The following is a 17,932-nucleotide window of genomic DNA, read 5'->3' as shown; positions in this document are numbered from 1 at the left end:
ATATGGTATTACGGGTTAGCTTCAGAATGGTCCCAATCTCTAGCGGTCTGCTCTCTAATTTCCCTAGCCTGTCTTCCCAATAAAGAACCCCAAAAGCCTAAACCAGCACAATTAACAAGTTTAACTATCTGAGTAAATCTGATACTCCATATCAGCACAGCTACCAGGAGAGATCGTGTCTAGGTGATAATAAATGATATCTTTCTGAGGACGAGGCAAACAGGATGCAATTCAAGCAGACTTTTGTTTCCTCTTATGCTTTTGTGGCTGGAGGTTATTTTCAGCTAGAAGAGTTGAACTTGTGGCTTGGCCAGTAGTGGTCAGCTACTTTCTTTGTGGGGGTGTTTTATTTGTTGTTGTTGGTTTTTTGAAGTGTGTGAACTCAGTGCTTTTCCTGTAAAGGCAGGGACCCCTGATTAGAAATTTAAGTAGACTGGTGTTAAGCTTACTTTTCTTGATTGCCCTTCACAACCCTCTTGGAAGTCTTCCATGGGGTCTGCAAGAGGTCTGCAAACTTCAAACTGGAGACCATCAGTTATGCTGAGCCTTAAATTTCTGTCCTGGGTATAGGCAGTTCAGTGCCCAGTGTGATGCTTGCCCCTCGGCCAGTATAACTGGTTTGTGGGAAATGGTGTAGATTAGCTGCTCTGAATGAAGAGGGGATTATTTTAAAAGGGAGGAATGATCCTTTGGAGGAAACTAGCAAGGTCACCAATTGCTTTGGCTGGTAATAAAACTGCTGAGAAACAAAGACGACAGCAATGACATCAAGCGTCGAGCCTTTGTGGTTTCTCTCTCAGCCTCACCTCTATGTGAAGCATGCCTCTGGTAAGGGTGCTGGGGCTTGTGTTAGTTTCTCCATCTGTAAAATTGTTCTGTGTGTTGTTGTGTGCTTCCCCTTCTTTCACAGGTGCTGCAATGCTTTACTGAATATTCTTTATAGGCTTTGATACTCTAGGATGAAAGCCGCTCCAGAGGCATAAAGTACTAATGTCTAAATATTAAACAGAAACTAATTAATTGCTTTTTACTTCAGAGCTTCACATGAACCCTGTCCATCTGAAAAGGGACTTTGCAGAGGGAAGAAATGAAATAAGCCACAGTTTTACATCTTTTAGGTGCTTCCGATGCATAAACTTCATACGAAAAGTAATCTTTTTTTCCCAGTTCACTTGCACTGTGGGCAATATAAGCTAGGAGGAGAGGAAAGCTTTATTAGCATCAGTATGCTGCTATGGGGCATGAGGAAGACTGGATTGATCAGTCTGAAATCTCTTTTCAGTACAGTTTAGCCACCCAGCTTGAGATGGTCATATTTGTTTGTTTTGCACAGCAGTGAAAAATTCCAGTTGGAGAGCAAGCAGCATCATGCTGTGCAAACAGCGGAGGGTCCCAGTCCCAAAGGAGAGATCAGGCAGCAAGTTAACATGGATGGAGAACAAGAATCCACAACTGTTCTGGCAAGTGGGGTGGGTGGTAGATAGCATGGTGGTCTTAGATTTTTAAGCACCCTGTTAGACAAGCTAAAGGAAAACAAAAGCCAAGTATGCCTATAAACCAAGCCCAGAAAATTCTCGCCTGACCAAAAATGTCCATTGACATTGGAAAAAGTTTGCATTTTCAAACCTACTTGGGCTGAACTGAGCAGAATTCAACGTTTGTGTATCCCCTTTCATAGCTTAAAGGGAGCTGCTGGAGGATGGCTGAGGTTATCCATCACACTGCTGGCACTGAGGGGGAGCACATGGGATTTCTTCTTTGCAAACAGCCGTAGTGTGGAGGCAATATGAAAAATTCTCCCTGGCTTTCTGTTTATAACCATCTCCCTTTATACAAAGCTGTCATCTCACACGTCTGCTTAGCCCTGGAGTAACATTATGCCCCTATTTACAACGTGCTTGAAATAGCCTTCAAAATCTGCTCACAGAAAGTTGAGGGAGATAGAGGTCTCAGAAGGCACTGACAGACATTATGGGGGGACAAGAAGAAATGGGAAAAAGTGATAGCTTTGCTGCTCCTGCTTTTTGCCCCTCCACAAGTGCTACTCCCCTTCTGACAGCATAGTTTTTCTCCTCCCTCAGACATTTGCTCTTCATCCCTTGCCCCCAAGCACACAATTCTTGACAGCTTGGAGAAGAGCCAGCACCACTGCAGGTGCTGGGTGTCGTCAAACCTGTTCACCTCTCATCCCTAAAGGCACTGTAGAGGGCCAGCTCAGCTTCGTTTCAGCTCATGGTCCCCAGGGCGTGAGGTGAATATGATGTTGTTTACTTGAAGAGAGCTATGGACTTGGTTCTTGATGCCAGGCGCACAGGGAGGGTGTTCAGCACCCACTCTTTCTGCTGTGGAAAGGTGGAGTGGAAGAGTCGGGGACCTTTTGGCTCAGGAAGCTGTAAAGCCCTGGAGCATCATATCAAGAGAGGACAGTGTTGCAGGCTTCTGCAGGACTAGGAAAGCTAGGAGAAGCACATCCAGCTGCAGACATGGATAATGCACGATGTCTCAAACTAGCCACTTAAGATAACAGGGCTGTGAGACTCTGTCAGGATCAGAAGCCATAATTTCTTCCTGACTTGTCAGTTGTCTAAACCCACTGCTGCTTGTGCTTCTAGGATATCGTGGCCCAAGGAATACCCCTAATTCCCTGCAATGCCCTTCTGTCTTGTCATGCAGAGCAGGGCCCTCTCAGTAGGTTTGACAGTTTGAAAACTATTTCCATGTGACAGCAGCAATGACAAGCAGGGAGAACATGGCACCAGCCTGCAGAAAGCACTCTGGCTGCTGGGTGGGGGGCATGTATTTTTCAGGCATTAAGAGTATGTCCCTCGGGGCTGAGTACACCGACAAACCAACAGACTGAGTTGTGGGGATTGGCAGAGCATCTGGCTTGTGGTGTAGCTGGATCCCGTCACCTCAGCTCCAGGACCATGCCCTGCTGTTCATTGCATTGGCCTTCTGCTGCCATTTAGAGTGAATTAGCTGGATGTGCTCTGTGGCTGAAAGGAGTGTGCCACATTTTCAATCTGGGATGTGTTGCAGGGAGCAGTGGTCCTTCCCCAAGTCCCTGCATCCTAGGATGGCTGGCTCTTTGGTGGAGGGGACAGGAAGGAGCTCTTGGCTGGAGATGTGAGGCTCACACACCATCTTCAGGCAACATGGGAGTAAACAACGCTCACTGGAAGCATTTCAGACCTGCCATTGACTTCTCATCTTCCTGTGCAATCCCAATAATTGTACTGTTGCATGAACTCACCTAACTCTTGCCCAGGTACCTGTTGTCATTAATTGTCCATGAGGGGAAAAGAATGTCCTGACACTGTTTAGTGATGGCATTGAAATTTCAGTGCATGGGTTGGGACTGGCTCAGCACAGCCCACTGGTAGCTTTCAGTGATCTTCTAAAGCCTCTGCAAAAGCCTGTTGAGTCACTTGGGAGCATTGCAAAGGAAAGCTGATAACGGCAGCGGTATGGAAATAGAGCTGAAGGGATTGGGGTTTCTAAACTGATGGCTAACTTGAACAAGGCTTAGCTGTGCTTAAACTGGTTATGTCCATCACATTTGGTTATAGATGATTCAGCTCCAGCAGAGAGGAAGCCTTTAAATTTGTTTTTTTATGTCAGCACCCAGCCTGCTCATGCTGGGCTTCCCTGCAGCTTTGAGGGAGCCCATCTTCTGAAACGAGGACCCCAAATTTTGCAACACCACCCTCTGAGCAGACAGGAGTTTGTGAGGAGTTGGAGTCTGACCAGCTGCTTTCCATAGTTCAGAAAACCAGCACATGCAGCAGCCCTGCTGTCACCTCTGTGCTGGTGTTGGTGACAGTGGCATCACTGCTGTCATGTTTGTAGACTCATTTATTTGCTTTTTCCTGAGAACCCGATCATCTTTCCTCTCAAAAGTCTGGGCAAGATATCGCAAAGGGGTATAATTCGGGCAGCGTGGGACTTGGGTCACCATGCATCCAGAAGCCACAGCACTTCTGTGCTGTCAAGAGCAGACAGAAATAGTACTCGCAACAAATAAATGCTAACAGCAGCTCTAGAGGAGCAGTGGTTTTGGACTCAAAAACCTTTGGCCAGCAGCACTCCAGTGGGTTTAACCATACCTGCCAGCCGCCCGGCGTGAGGCAGGCAGGCATGGAGCAGTGCGCCCTTCTCTCCCAGCCCACCCCTGCCAGCTGTTTTCCCAGGGAGGGATGGGTCAGTGCCCTCTTGCCTGCCCTGGCTAACCCTTCCTGGGGCCATTGCTCCTCCTGCGTGAGGTGGTCAACCTTGCTCCAGCATTTTCCCGGCAGCCCTTGCCTGGCTCCGGGGATTTAGTCCTGGGCTGGGGGGGAGGGAAAGACGTTAAACAGGCTTTTCCCTAATGAGGTGTGACGCCAGCTGGAGAGGGGGAGAATCCTGCTTTTCTCCTGTCTGTTGCTCTCTCCAGCTAAAGGAGGAGGAGATGTGTGTCCGTTCCCCCCCCCCCGCCCCGCGCCCTTCCTCTGCTGATTTGCTGCCTCTTCTGTTTCCTTTCTGTGCCATCCCCAAAGCGTTTTGGCAAGGTTCAGATTTCTGTGCTTACAGCTCAGTGCTCAAAGAGAAAAGGGGAAAAACAAAAGGATTGGAGGCGTGGGGGGGATGGTGGCGGAGAAGAAGCCCAGCAGCTCCCTGCTTACCCTCACCAAGCCAGAGGAGCACAGGGATGGGCTCCTGGGACAGGGGTTGCCCTGAGGACCAGGTGGGGAGGGAGTGGTGGCCTCTTTCTCCCGGGAGTCCCTGGTGTTCTTCTCCTGGGAGTCCCTGGGGTCACTTCAGCCACCTCTGCTCAGATGCACTGCTCGGGCACCATGCTGCGTTGTTGGCTGTCTGTTGTTGGAGGGAAGGGCTGGAAAACTGAAGTTTATTCCTTCTGCTGCAAAATCTGGGCTTGTAGCATTAGGTGAAACTCCGGTGGGGGTGTCCTGACTCTTTCATGTTTGCATTCTTGAGATGTTAAGGTTTGCTTTGCATCCTCCTGGTCCCTGGTGTTCCCGCAGCACTCTGGGCATGTGGGAAAAATCCAGGATTTATTTGTTTTGGGTCAGAAAGCTGGAGAATCTACTGGGATAGGAAATTGTGACATTCAGTAAAACAGGGCCAATGGACCCAGCCCTAGGAAATTAAAGCACGTCTTGCTGTTCTTACCCTTTTGCAAGCAAAGAACATGTAGGCGAAAACTTTAAAGGATAATGGCAATATTTTTTTTTTCCAAGACAACTAATCACAGTAATACTTGGACTGTGCCTTTACTAGAACCCACTGGCACCAGTTGTGACTGTCAGTAGGGACCAGGGGACCAGAATGGGCTAGAGGCAGGACCCATGGCATTGGGGAGTGCGGTGCAAGTGCTTTTCTACAAAGGTGCTGACAGCCTCATACCTACTAATGACAGACCTTCAGATAATGCACCTACGTTAGCCCTATGCTATGCATGTGCTGATTAATCCTCTCTTGTGCCAGAGACCTTTAACGCAGCGTGGAACCGGGACTCTGCCCCCACCCCCGCATGGGGCTGCATGCTCAGTACCCTTGTTAGCCAGTGGCTGTGAGGTCTGAACGCAGCTCGATTGAGTGCTCAAATGGGTGCTGCACCCACCATGAAGGCAGGGACAAGGAGCACCCATCTGGGAGGAAGGAAGCAGCAATAGAGGGGAAACTCCCCAGCTTAGTATTTTAAGGCAGAGTGGTGAGTGTCTGTCCAGGAGGCAGCGCCTTGCCCAGTGCCACAGGAATGTCCCCCAGCTCTCAGGGTGAACTGCCAGCTTGGAAAACATAAAGGTCACTCCTGGGACTGGAAAACAATTGCTGGAGATAGGGGCTATCAGAGCCCATGGTGGCCACTGCTTAAGGAGTGTTAGTCAAACAGCAGGCTGAAAAGGCTCATGGGAGGCAATTTAAATATCCCTTCATACAAAAGGCTGTTGCATCCTAGCAGAGGCAGGCTGCTGACTGACAGCTTTAGTGTGCAAGTGTACCCAGATGAGGGAGAGGCTGAGTAGGGGGGAATAGCCTAGCCTGGAGGCTTATTTCCCTCCCCATCCCTTTATTCTGGGTCCTAACATGTCATTTTTCACAAGATGCAAGTTTACTGTGTGTCATTTTAGCTCAAACCAGAGCACTGTACTAACACCTGGGATGTTTGAACGCTTGTTTTTCCCCTTTCAGGTATGTTTTGTTAGAGGGCAGATGTCCACTGCAGTTGTTTACAAATAAAATTAACAAACACCTCCAAAATACTAGCTGCTTAGCAAGTGAATTCACTTGATAATTGCTATTTATATGGTGTGATTACTATTTATATGACAATAATATCACTCTCTCCAAGGGATGGCAAGCAGCGACTGCATTTTTTGTATTAACTTGTCATTAAGTGGGGTAGTAATCTAGAGGCCAGAACAGAGATCCTTGGGACTTCTCCTAGCTTTGCCGCAGGGACGCTATGTCAGGCTTTGACTGCCTGCTGGCCTTTCCTTGCCTTGAGTTTCCACATATAATAGGTGCGTTTAATACATTCTTCATGGGGCAGGTGTCAGGCTCCCACTTAGGGGGGCTTTGGATGTTGCAGAAGAGGTAAATAAGAGTGGTGTTCATAATGAAAATATGCCATTAATACATTTCCAATAAAAAACTACAAGCAGCATTTAATCTGCAATCTGTTATCAATAATTTTATTACCACAGTTACTGCGGTCTAATAAAAAAGCACTTTCTCTTCTTTATTGGGTAAGTGCCAGAACATTTATCCTTTATTCTCTGGCCATTAACCTTTATTCTGTAGTCATTAGTTTAGCTATTTGTGTGACAGTCTGTTGAGTAACATTCAAGAAGGAATTTGTATTCAATCCATTATTTACTCTGAAACCCAAAAAGAATAGCTTCTTATGCCTATATTGTTTATCCATATTACATCTTGCTAAGTGCTGTATACTGCTGATGGTAACTCTTGCAGGAAGAGGGTTTTTCCTTAATGTGGGTGATTTTCTGGCATATAAATATAATTGTGGCTAACCTAGTATTTTGAAAACAAAGCTTGAAATTGCTAGCTGAAAGCCCGATATTTTTCACCATATGTGTGAAATTCGTAGCAACTATGTTTCAGAAGTTTATCCTTTTTTGTGGATCAGTTCCTGCATCACACTTTGACGTAAACTCTTATCGTGTTGAAACAAGCCATGATTCTCTCCACCACTGTCTCCATCAAGGGTTGAGGTTTTGGGTCGTGTGGTCTGACATCCCTTCTTTCTCCCTTACTGGAGAAAAACAAACAAAAAACCAAAGAGAAATAAGTCAAATAATCAAAATGCCTGCTTTTCTTTGAGGCATTTTATTGCTAGCTTTCAGCCATTTCTGCCTATCCATCTGAAACTGGTACTTCTCCGTGTAAGTGGCTTTCAGGGCTATGATTTCTAAGGATGTCATTTAAATGAACTCACCGGTCTTAGCAAGTGGAAAGCAAAGCAGGAGAATGGAACTGTTGATTTCTGCTCATCAGCTGTATATGGGAGAAATCATGGGTTTCTTATTAAGCTAAAGTATCTCAACCTCACTGAACCCTGTTTTTCTACTTCCAGACAAAAGCATTAGTCTTCTGGCTGGAGAGTGACATTTGGTAAAAGCCTTTCAAGGTCTTCCCATAAACTCCTGCAATGAAGAGGCAATAGTATCACTGCTTCTAATGATGGGGAAGGTCAGCTTACCCAGTGTATGCTCTGCTGCTGTACACGTACTTGAGGCTGCTTGGGTCTTTTTAGTCCTGATCATCCAGCAGTAAATTTTAAGGAACTGGTTTAATAGTTGGATTTTTTTTCTCCTTTCTGCTCGTTAGGAACTGGAAGCTGCTCTTCACAGGGATGATGTGGAGTTTATCAGTGACCTGATCGCCTGCCTTCTTCAAGGTTGCTATCAGCGCAGAGACATCACGTGAGTAACCTCGCTCTACGGCTTAAACACTTTGCAAGGGGAGTTAATTAACACGGTCACAGGGATGTTTCACGGTTTTGGAGTGATGACATGGCAGTGATTGACAGCCACCATCAATCAGGCCAGATGCTTCACCAAGTGGAAAGGAACTCCAGCTCTTCTTGGTTTGAGTTGTAGGTTTTTAATTTTATAGGCCCATTGTTAAGCAAAATTCTTTGTTCAGATCCCATGCAAATGTATTGGATGCTCTGCTGTAGCACAGATGCATACAGTGAACATTCACATCTACTGTTACACTCTGCGCTCTATTTGGTCAAACTAGTAATATCACAGTAAGCCTTTAAATCATCACATGTGTTTTCAATCACATATGTTACATCACATGTGTTGTGTAGAATAAAACTTCCTGCGGGCACCTTACTTGCATGAAAGATCCCATTGCTTTCCAGGGGGATAATTGTAATTATTTTCTTAGAAATAAGAGGAGTATTGGAATCCGCTCAGTTGCAGTACACTGCGAAGTGATTTGACGCATTCTCTTGATATGTTAACATATAGAGACACTTTGCTAGTGTTCACCAAAGTAGCCTCCCAAAATCAGACATCCTTAGAATATAATTCTTTAGAAGCTCTCCACTCATGCAGTGAAATGTGCTCCCAGTCATAACGAAGGCTTGTTGCAATGTGATTTATTTGTTCTTCTGTGGATCATGTTAATAGCAAAGCATAATTGTGGAGAGGAAGACAGCCTGGCGACACTTGTAGTTGCTTAGGAGAGTTGTTAAGCAATCCTGCTGCCTGAGATTCCCCTGTTGTGCAGAGGATTATGCTGGTGCATAAGCATAACCGTAGGTGCTTGCATTGAAAGCTCTAGATCTAATTAAAATCATAGAATCATAGAATGGTTTGAGTTGGAAGGGACCTTAAAGATCATCTAATTCCAAATCCCCTGCTGTGGGCAGGGACACCTCCCATCAGACCAGGCTTCTCAAGGCCCCATCCAACCTGGTCTTGAACACCTCCAGGGATGCGACAGCCACAACTTCCCTGGGCAACCTGTTCCAGTGCCTCACCATCCTCATAGTGAAGAAATTTCTCCTTATCTGCCCCTCTCCAGTTTATACTCATTGCCACTCGTCCTATCACTACGTGTCTTTACAAAATGTCCCCCCCAGCTCCCTTGTACACCCCCTTCAGGTACCGATTACATTCAACAAAATTTATATAATATCTCTCTATATATATGCGCTTACTTAAGTAAGTTCTCTTGCATTGCTGGGTTGACATTTGCCATAAGTGGGTATCGGGACTTGAACCAGGCAGCTGCATCGCATTTACTGTCTCTGGATAGTGTGATGAGAAGCTTGATTATAAAGGGACTGCAATCATGTATACCTCCTTCATCACAGTAGCCACAGAGCAATATAATCTTGCTTATAAACATGCCGCAAGTTTATTTCTTCACACCAGAAAGTAGTGGTTTTAAGTTTTTTCCCCTACTTAGTAGTTGCACCATCTGATTGCCTCCCCCTTTCTCAGCTGTTTTAACTAACAAAAGTCAGGGTGAGTCACTAGTCACTGGGAAGTTGTCTGTCTGCTTGGAAGTGTTACACAGCTACACATGGCACAAGCTTCGGCACAGCTGCATGGCTCACCTAGCAGCTCAACCATGGTTTGTTATTCTTTGTTGTGTGTAGGTCCCAGATTGTGCTTGTGTAAATACTGCTTTGGTTAACTCCCAAGATGCAAAAGCCGCAGGGAGGTGGTAACCCAAGTGTGGTTTTGTGCAGGCCGGTCAGAGTGTATGTGCAGGATAGGTAGGTACCTGTGTAGCTGTTGCTGCGTGTCTCTCCATACATGAGAGTTGCTATAGGAAATTGAGGAGTGTGAAGTCACGTAGTGATGTTGTGAGAATTTGTACCTCACCTGAGCAGCTGTTCTAGGGAAAGGATGAAGTGCCTGAGGAGAAACCTTCCTACATTAGGAAGAATTTCTTCACTATGAGAGTGGTGAGACGCTGGAACACGTTGTCCAGGGAGGTTGTGGATGCCTCATCCCGGGAGCTGTTCAAGGCAAGGTTGGGTGGGGCCTTGGGCAGCCTGATGTAGTGGGATGTCCCTGCCCATGGCAGGGGGGGATGGAACTATGTGATTGTTAAAGTCCCTTCCAACCCTAACTATTCTATGAATCTATGATTCTACAGCACCTCCTGTAGAAGGGGGCTGCCTTGTGGGCAGGGGAATAATGAGAAAAGTCTTTTCTGCACAGGAGATGAGGAAAGGAGCACAGCAGGAGCTGCATGGTGGAAATGGCTGAAGGAATAGGTCAGGAAAACTGCCTGTAGCCACTGGAATGTTAGGGAGGTGGGTTCTGGAGCACCACAGAGGAAGCAATGAAGGAGGCTACTTGGAAACAGAGGGAAAGGTGCTGTATGCAGAGGGATGTCATGAAAAAAGAAGCACTAAGATGTAGTCTAAATATGGAAATCCATAAATAAATGAGAATAAAAATTATGGCTTGAATAAACTCAGAAACAAGCTTGCCTCGCTGTGTTTCACACTTACAAACCAGCCATGGAATATTTCTCTGAAATGAATGTGTGTTTTTAAAGCCTAACATTCTCCTTGTTTGTTACATATTTTTTCCCAATACTGTTGGTTCCTCTAACCTGAGGCATAATTCTTGCCTGATGTGCAGCTTCCTGACTGTACCTAATTTGTCCCCAGTCAGTGGGAAGGCGTTGAGTCTCGAATTGATTTTTTGGGCTCTCAGCAGATAAAGACGTGCAAATGTAAGAGGCAGAATTTGTGTGTACTTTTAAATCTGGCTTCTCAAATTGGACCAGGACTCTCTATTTCTCTGTTGCAGACAGATAGTAGGCATCTGTCTCATGTGGGAAAAATCAGCAATTTCATAGGCCATCACAGTGGCCTTAACACAGCAATTTCTCCCATCATTTGTGCTCTCCATCCTCCGGCAGAGACTGTGAGCTGTTAGTCTTTTGGCTGCAGACTTTGCTCCCTGTTACACTTCAGAGGAGAAGGTAGGAGCTTGTTCTCTTGCTCCTGGGCTGGAGCACTGCAGCTCAAGCACAAGATGCTTCATATAACTTCATATAAAACATAGTTTATCTCCCTCCCTGAGAGGTTTTGAGGTTTAATTAGTTTTATATCATGTCTTACCTCTTTGATGGTCAAAATGTTATCCGTCTATGCTTTCTCACAGTCTGTCTGGGAGCAGCTTGTAGTTCTTGTCACATCTGTTTTGACGGCGTGCAGAACTTGCGGCGGAGCTGGGCTGCCTGGCTTTAATCATGCATCATAGAGGGGTATAAAACTGTCACATACCTTTGCTAATTATAATGTGCTCTCAAGTAATTTTGGAAGTGGAACCTAGCTGAGAGCCCTTCTAATGCACAATTTAACGTACTCTAGTTTGATTTCCTTCTTATTCTTTGAAAAGAAATGAGATTAATACTTTTGTAGGATTCTGTGATTCTTGGTTTTGAAGTAGAGCGAGTTTGCTTTGATTTTGATATTCTTTATGACAGATTCATTTTTTTGTTTTGTTTTGGTTTTTTAAATTACATACTAGAAAGGACTGGTTTTACCCTGCTTAATGGTTAGGGAGTGTTGAATATCTGGTTAACTCAAGTCTTTCTTTGAGTCATGGATATCTGTGTTTAACTACAGAGACTACTTAATAGGATGCCATATGATATTCTCCAATTCCTTATTTTTCATAACCTACCATAGCTGTCGGGAGCACTCTTCATTGACCTGATTCTTTCTGTGTTAAACACTTTGGAAGATGGTAATCTGCATTTCTGCTTTCTAGCATCTTTAGCAATGACCTTGTAACTGTCCTTACCTGGCGTGGGGTGAAATTACCAGGACAATTTCTCTGTTGTTCTCCTCTTTTTGCTCTCACTCAAAACACTTCTGTGCCATGATCTACAGCTTTTGTTGTTTTATAAATAATCTTCACAGTACTCACATACCATCCATACCGTCTAACTAGTAACCACGTAATAACTAATTACAATTACAGTTACAATTATAATTACAAACTAATTTCAAGGCACCATACGCCTTGAAATGTTTTATGTTCTCTTATAATTGTTTCAAAATGCAGCTGTCTGGAAAGTGGGGCGTGATGAGAGAGAAAACACTTAATAGAATCTGGGGTTTATAAAAAATAAATAAATAAAAAGTTAAGCAGTTTCAAAAAATACTGATGCTTGCTTCAGATTCTCTCAGATATAAATTGGGCAGCTGCATAGTCCCTAGGGGCTGCCACTTTAATTCCAGCAGGAAATGCGACTTGATGACTTGTATCAAGACAGGAAGATCAGAGCTTCAGCTAACGGCAGCGGCCACAGCAGGAGCCTTCTGCAGCTGTTTTTAAGTAAGAAGTGATGTTGTGACATGGATGTGTACGCTTGACTAAAATAATCCAGAAAAACTCCTGCTGTTCAGCATTTCTTTGGGTGAAACTCATTTTTCGCTGCTCTGTTATTGCATTTTTGCTATTTTTCTAATGCGATGGCATAAAAAGTTTCAATGACTTTATCATATTGCTCATTGGGAGACATTTTGTATGTTGCTATTGTCCCTCAAAAAGCATTTTAATTGCTTAATATGGGGGTTTTCTTAATTTTTTCAACATGGACAAAGGTGCCAGAAAGTGAAGAGAAACAAAAACAATATTTCTGCTCTTGTCTATGCCCCATGAGATTTTTTTTTTCTTATACCCCAGGAGACTGGTCCATCACTGTAGCTGAAAACTATCTAATTGACTTCTGTGGCACCACAGACAATATTTGCTTCCTTAGGAACCTCATTTTTTTTTTCCTTGTTATTTCTTCCTTTAATGCATTGGATTGTTTTCCCCTGAGTGAATCTTATGTTTTGCACACACCTTAAGTTCTTTCTGGATCTGTAAACTAACTGTGGCGTCTTTGGCTTGTGTTTTGCACCTGATTTGTTCTAATATGGATAATGAGAGGATATTCCGTAACTCCTCTACCCTCCCCCACAATTGTCTTAATTATTTCTCTCATACCCTTACTGGTGGCAATGAGAAATAGTCCCAGTGTGGCATCTGAAGAGCCATATTCCCTCCTTTTTAAATTGCCAATCAAGACTCTTCAGCTTATTTTCTAATCTTTGTTCTGTAATCACTTATTTGAACTTTCATCAGAAACAGATAAGGGATAATCTGAAATCTTCTAAGCTATCAGGGCAAAATGCCCATTTGAAGACCATGTTTAATAGCTCTCTGAGTATTTCACTTCTTGCTTCTGCTTTATTGTTTTTGTCCACCCTTGTCTTTTATTCTGTGTGGACTGTGCCTTTACAAGCTGTTTTGGGGGTTACCTCAGGTCTCATGTTTTGGTAAAAGTGCCCTCAAAAAAACATGTAACATCTTGAAACTGCCCTTCTGCACATGACTATGTGAGCTATGTCTTTGAAGAACTGCTGAGTGCTGGTCTGGTCTGGTGTATGAAGTTGCATGTTGAGTGAGAGAGCTGGCAAACCAGTGCCAAATTTTCAGTCTCGTGGATACTGCAGGAAGAGCTAAGCCAAGGTACTAAATAATCTGAATCAATTCAACACTTCAGTCCATGCTGTAATATCTGCTTAAGCCAGCCTAGTTCAGTCGCAGCAGACCTGGGGACCACCACCCTTTGGAAAGTTTTAAGAGCTAGCCCTTGCGGTTGTGCCACCGACCTTGATTATAACAACTGTCTCAATGGCCCAGCCACAAATCACCTCACTAACTCAGCATCATATTCATGAATGCCAGGTGAATATCAACAAGATCAGCGTTATTTACAGTCTGACTTTTAACAAGCGCTGCCTTGCATATATCGTGGAGATTGGTAAATGGCCTCTGGAATCAACCCAGTATCGTAGGTGCAAAAGATACTATGGGGAGGCAAGGGAGATGAAGTGGCTACAACGCTCATCTTGAATCTAATATTAATATTTATTATAATAATAGCCAAGCCATGCAAGGTGAGCCTTTTAAAGGGTAAAAAGTGAAAATGAGACAGCTGGCAGGTGTTGGGAAAGGAAGGATGAGATTACAGCAGTAAAATAACACAGTCATTCAGAGATTAATGAGAAGCACGGAGGAATAAAATTATAGAGTTCAAGTATAAATAAAGCTAAGTAAATGTCTTTGATTCTCAGATGGATAAAATGAATCTTAAAAGAAGAATTTGAAGAAAAGTTGGTAGCATGTTCTGGAAGTGCTGTTCCATAGATGTGGTGGAGAGTGAGGACTGAAAATGGTGGAAGAAAAAGAGCATGAAAGCTGTGCTGTTATTGTCAGGTGGATGAAAGACAAAATACATTGGATAGCTGGGAAGAAGGAGTTATGCAAAACATGGACAGGGAGGAATAGGTGGTTAAACTTAAAAGGATGCATAGAGAACATTTAGTGAAGGGTCTTGGAGACTACATTGATGTCATCATGCCAGTGTCACAGTTTGAAATATGAAATGGACAGCTGTTTTTTTAAGTTCTTGATGTTGCAAACCAAATACTCTGGAGAGGAGAAAGAAAGCAACAATGAAGAAAGAAATTGCGAATCAAGTGAAAACATGAAGGAAGAAGACAAAAAATGATGGAGAGAGGACAGAATACTAAAGTTTTCTCCACGTGAAAACTTTACCCTCACTTTCGAGACTTCTATTTCAAGATAATAGTGCTCCAAACCACTGGCGCAGGACTTCTGCTCCAGCACAGCTGGTTTTGCCAGCCACCTCCCAGCAACTCAGCCAGGTTCAGAAACCACTCTGTAGTCCAAGGGTGAATATTGGAGAAGTTCTGAAATTGTTTTCTTGGAGCCTTTTCACCCCAGTGAGCTTGATGAACACCTGAGGCACCTGCTGGCCAGCTGCTAAACCACTACAATAATTTGGTGTGTTATGTCAGTCTCTGTCCTAAGTCACCTGTACTTTTAATTTTTCTCTCATTTTACCTTCCATCCTTCCTGAGTTTGTGTCTGGCTCAATCAGTGTAGTGGCTTAAGCTTTAGATAAAAGACTAGGAAAGACCTGCTCTGAAAGGAATCCAAAACAGGGACTTCTTTAGGAGGCATTTTTTCTATCTGTAAAAAAACTTGGTTTTATCCATTATCCCCAGAAACTTGTAATGTGTGGGGCTGGTTCCAAGTAATGAATTCGCTAAGGTTATTTGCTTCAAGGCAACCCCATGCTAGGTAATTTTTGCCTCAGAAGAGCCTCTGTTCTCCCACATAAAGCATATTTTTCTATGAGCAGCAAGGCACATAAGGGCTTATTTCATATGGATTTGTGCCATAATACATGCATGTGTCCTATTTTACCATCATCATCAAGACAATAACTCTAGCTTCTTCCCTATAGTGCTCATCATCACTGTAATACCCTAAGGTCCTCTCTACAGCCCCCTAAACAATTGGAAGAGCTTATGGCACAGCAATACTGTTGTGTTTCCTTATGGCTATGAATTGGAAGCGTGCTTTCTGTTGATGGGCACTAGGAGTGAACAATGCAGCATTAAGCTGGCTTCACTTGTTCTTCAAGGATCCAGGAATGAATAGTAAGTAATGATCCTCTTCCAGTCTGAGTGTGAGCACAGTAAGCCTCATTCCTGTTCACTCTTTCATAGGAGATGTATTTGGGTCTTTCATAAGTTAATTGGCTCCAGCTCCCAAGGGTTGATCTGCTTCTCTTCAGAAAGATCATCTAATAACAGCAGTAGAAAGAAAGAAAGAAGCACATGGATGAAAATTGGCAAGCATGTATTGAAGCCTGGTTGGATGCAGGTGAAGGTAATTGATGGGAGAAATGAAATGCCTTCAGACTCCAACCAAAGCACGTGCTATCTTACCAGGTCAGTTTACAAGGTGAAAGTTGGGCTCTAGGTATGTTCCTCTGTTCTGTACCATCCAGAAGTTTGTGTTCATCCCTGCTGAGACAGAGACTAGTATGGCTTAATCTTCATTTAATCAGGTCCAAAGTGGCTTGTTCAGCATACACTGCATGGTTGCTTGTCAGAGTCACACAGAATTAAGATGCAAAACAAGGGGAAAAGAACTCCTTGCCTTAATAGTCAAAGTCGAGGCAGTGAACGGCAGAAGCAGAGTGTGCAAGCAGCAGTTCTCACACTTCATTTTGTCTGTGTAGCTGTTGACATCCTTCCCTGCATGTCTTTTCCAGCACAGATCAGTATGTGCTGGCTATGCACCCAGTGCGCATGAAGCAGCCAGTCTCCCTTAGCAGAACCCTTTAGCCTGTGTCTTCTTAGGCCTCTCACCCCACACCAGTTACCCAAGTCCCTCCACCATTGATTGAGAGTTGGCTTCTCCCAAGATACTTGCTTCCCTCTTGAGCACCCAGATCCTCTGTCTCCTTTTTTATTATATCTTAACAACCTGTAACTGGTTCTTGGGTTAGTTAATACATAGTTCTGACACTGGTCCTTTTTGTTTTCTTTTTTGATTCTTCAAGAGATTGCTTTTTGTTATTCAAAGCTGAAAGTACTTGACACAGAAAAAGATGCAGAAGCCCCCAGGCTTCAAATACTGTCTTGGCTGTATGATCATTATGCCTATGAGTGATTCCCACCCTCAGTGTCTGATAAGCCTTGGGGAAGAACTGGGCAGAGAAGAATGCAGCACTCAGGAATTCCTGAAGGGTGCTGGGAGGTATCCACCCATGCAGGAACTGGAGGAGTTTCACCTGCTAATCAGGGTCTTTCAGGATCAGAATTTTACCTCACCTAGGAAACATCCTTCCTTTATCTGACTTCCTTTAAAAGGCTGACAGAAATCTAGCCTCTTGTCTGTCGTGAGGGAAAAGGTACCTCCTTTTGTTAAATTGTGCTCAGAAATGCCCAGGTCAGACAGTTGTATTTTGAAGTCCAGGAACTGCTGTGTCTCAGATTTATTACCTCATGAGCATGTGCTCTGAGGAGAACCTTCGTTCTTTGCTTTTCTGTTGCACCCAATAAGTGACATAATTTACTGACAACATTAAATCTGTCAGTGGCATCAGATCTGATGACTGCAAGTGTGCCTGTAAAATCTCCAGTTTGGCATCAGCACTGCTTAATCTTCTCTTGGTGATCTTATGCTTCACCAGGAGACCAGCTGTGCCCTGCAGATCAGTGCATTCTTGCTTCAGCTGGCTCTCTTCCTCTGCACCTTTATTTTGCGTACCAGTGTTACCAACCTCAAGTACTGATCATCATGACATCTCATGACTATTACCTTCTTGTCCTTCAGTACCAACCTATACTCTGTTGCATTCAATACACACCCTGGCGTTGCTCTGAGATTCAGGACCTCTTTTCTGCCTCCTGCCTTCCTGCCTTTGCCAGTGGCATCTATCACTCATTTTCCGATCTTGAGCCTGACAGAAAACTCTGCATTTCATGGTCGTGGGAGATTTTTGCCACTTGATCTGAGCATAGTGTCAGGGGAAAATTCATGTTCCCAGTCTAGCTGCAGTGATAGATCTCGTTGGATAGGGAAGCATTGGGCTCCAACTCTCCTCAGCTCCAACCCTATTCACTGACATGCCAGGGAATCCATTGCTTAATGAAACCCATTTTCCCTGGCCCTTACCCAGCCAAAATCAATGTTATCACATGGCAAGGGATGACATACACTTAGACATCTCTCTTGTATTCTCCCTCAGCATCACATGCCAGCTTGACACCAAACTTTCTTTAGGCATGGTAGAAAGACATTTTCCATTCTGTCATTAATTTATCTTAGGTGCTCGGGGTGAGATATCTTCTTTGCTTGGTCCTTTCCACCTTGAAGGTAATGTGTAAAGGCATCACTGCTTATACCACCTTGTTCTAGTACCAGCTCTGCTTCCCTTTCCGGGTAAGGATTTGGTAACTGATATTGCCTCTTTCTTGGGCTCCATCTGCTCAGCGGATTGATTCCTCAAGGCAAGAAAAGAGTGACTGGCACTTCTAGGGAAG

The 17,932-nt window shown here is 44.2% G+C and overlaps 1 protein-coding gene across 2 annotated transcripts in view; it reads left to right on the top strand.

Moving 5' to 3' along the window:
* LOC104055897 (chromatin remodeling regulator CECR2) overlaps window positions 1–17,932 on the top strand; it is a 94,646-nt gene that overhangs the window by 42,064 nt on the left and 34,650 nt on the right. For both annotated transcript variants that reach the window (XM_054055525.1, XM_054055466.1), the window contains exon 2: window positions 7,849–7,943. In XM_054055525.1, coding sequence (XP_053911500.1) covers window positions 7,849–7,943 — 95 coding nt within the window. The remainder of the gene's footprint in view (window positions 1–7,848; window positions 7,944–17,932) is intronic.

The sequence above is a fragment of the Cuculus canorus genome, chromosome 1 (genome assembly GCF_017976375.1).
Source record: "Cuculus canorus isolate bCucCan1 chromosome 1, bCucCan1.pri, whole genome shotgun sequence".
Taxonomy (NCBI): domain Eukaryota; kingdom Metazoa; phylum Chordata; class Aves; order Cuculiformes; family Cuculidae; genus Cuculus; species Cuculus canorus.
Note: the sequence above shows the minus strand (reverse complement) of the source record. Positions and strands in the feature narration are given on the sequence as shown.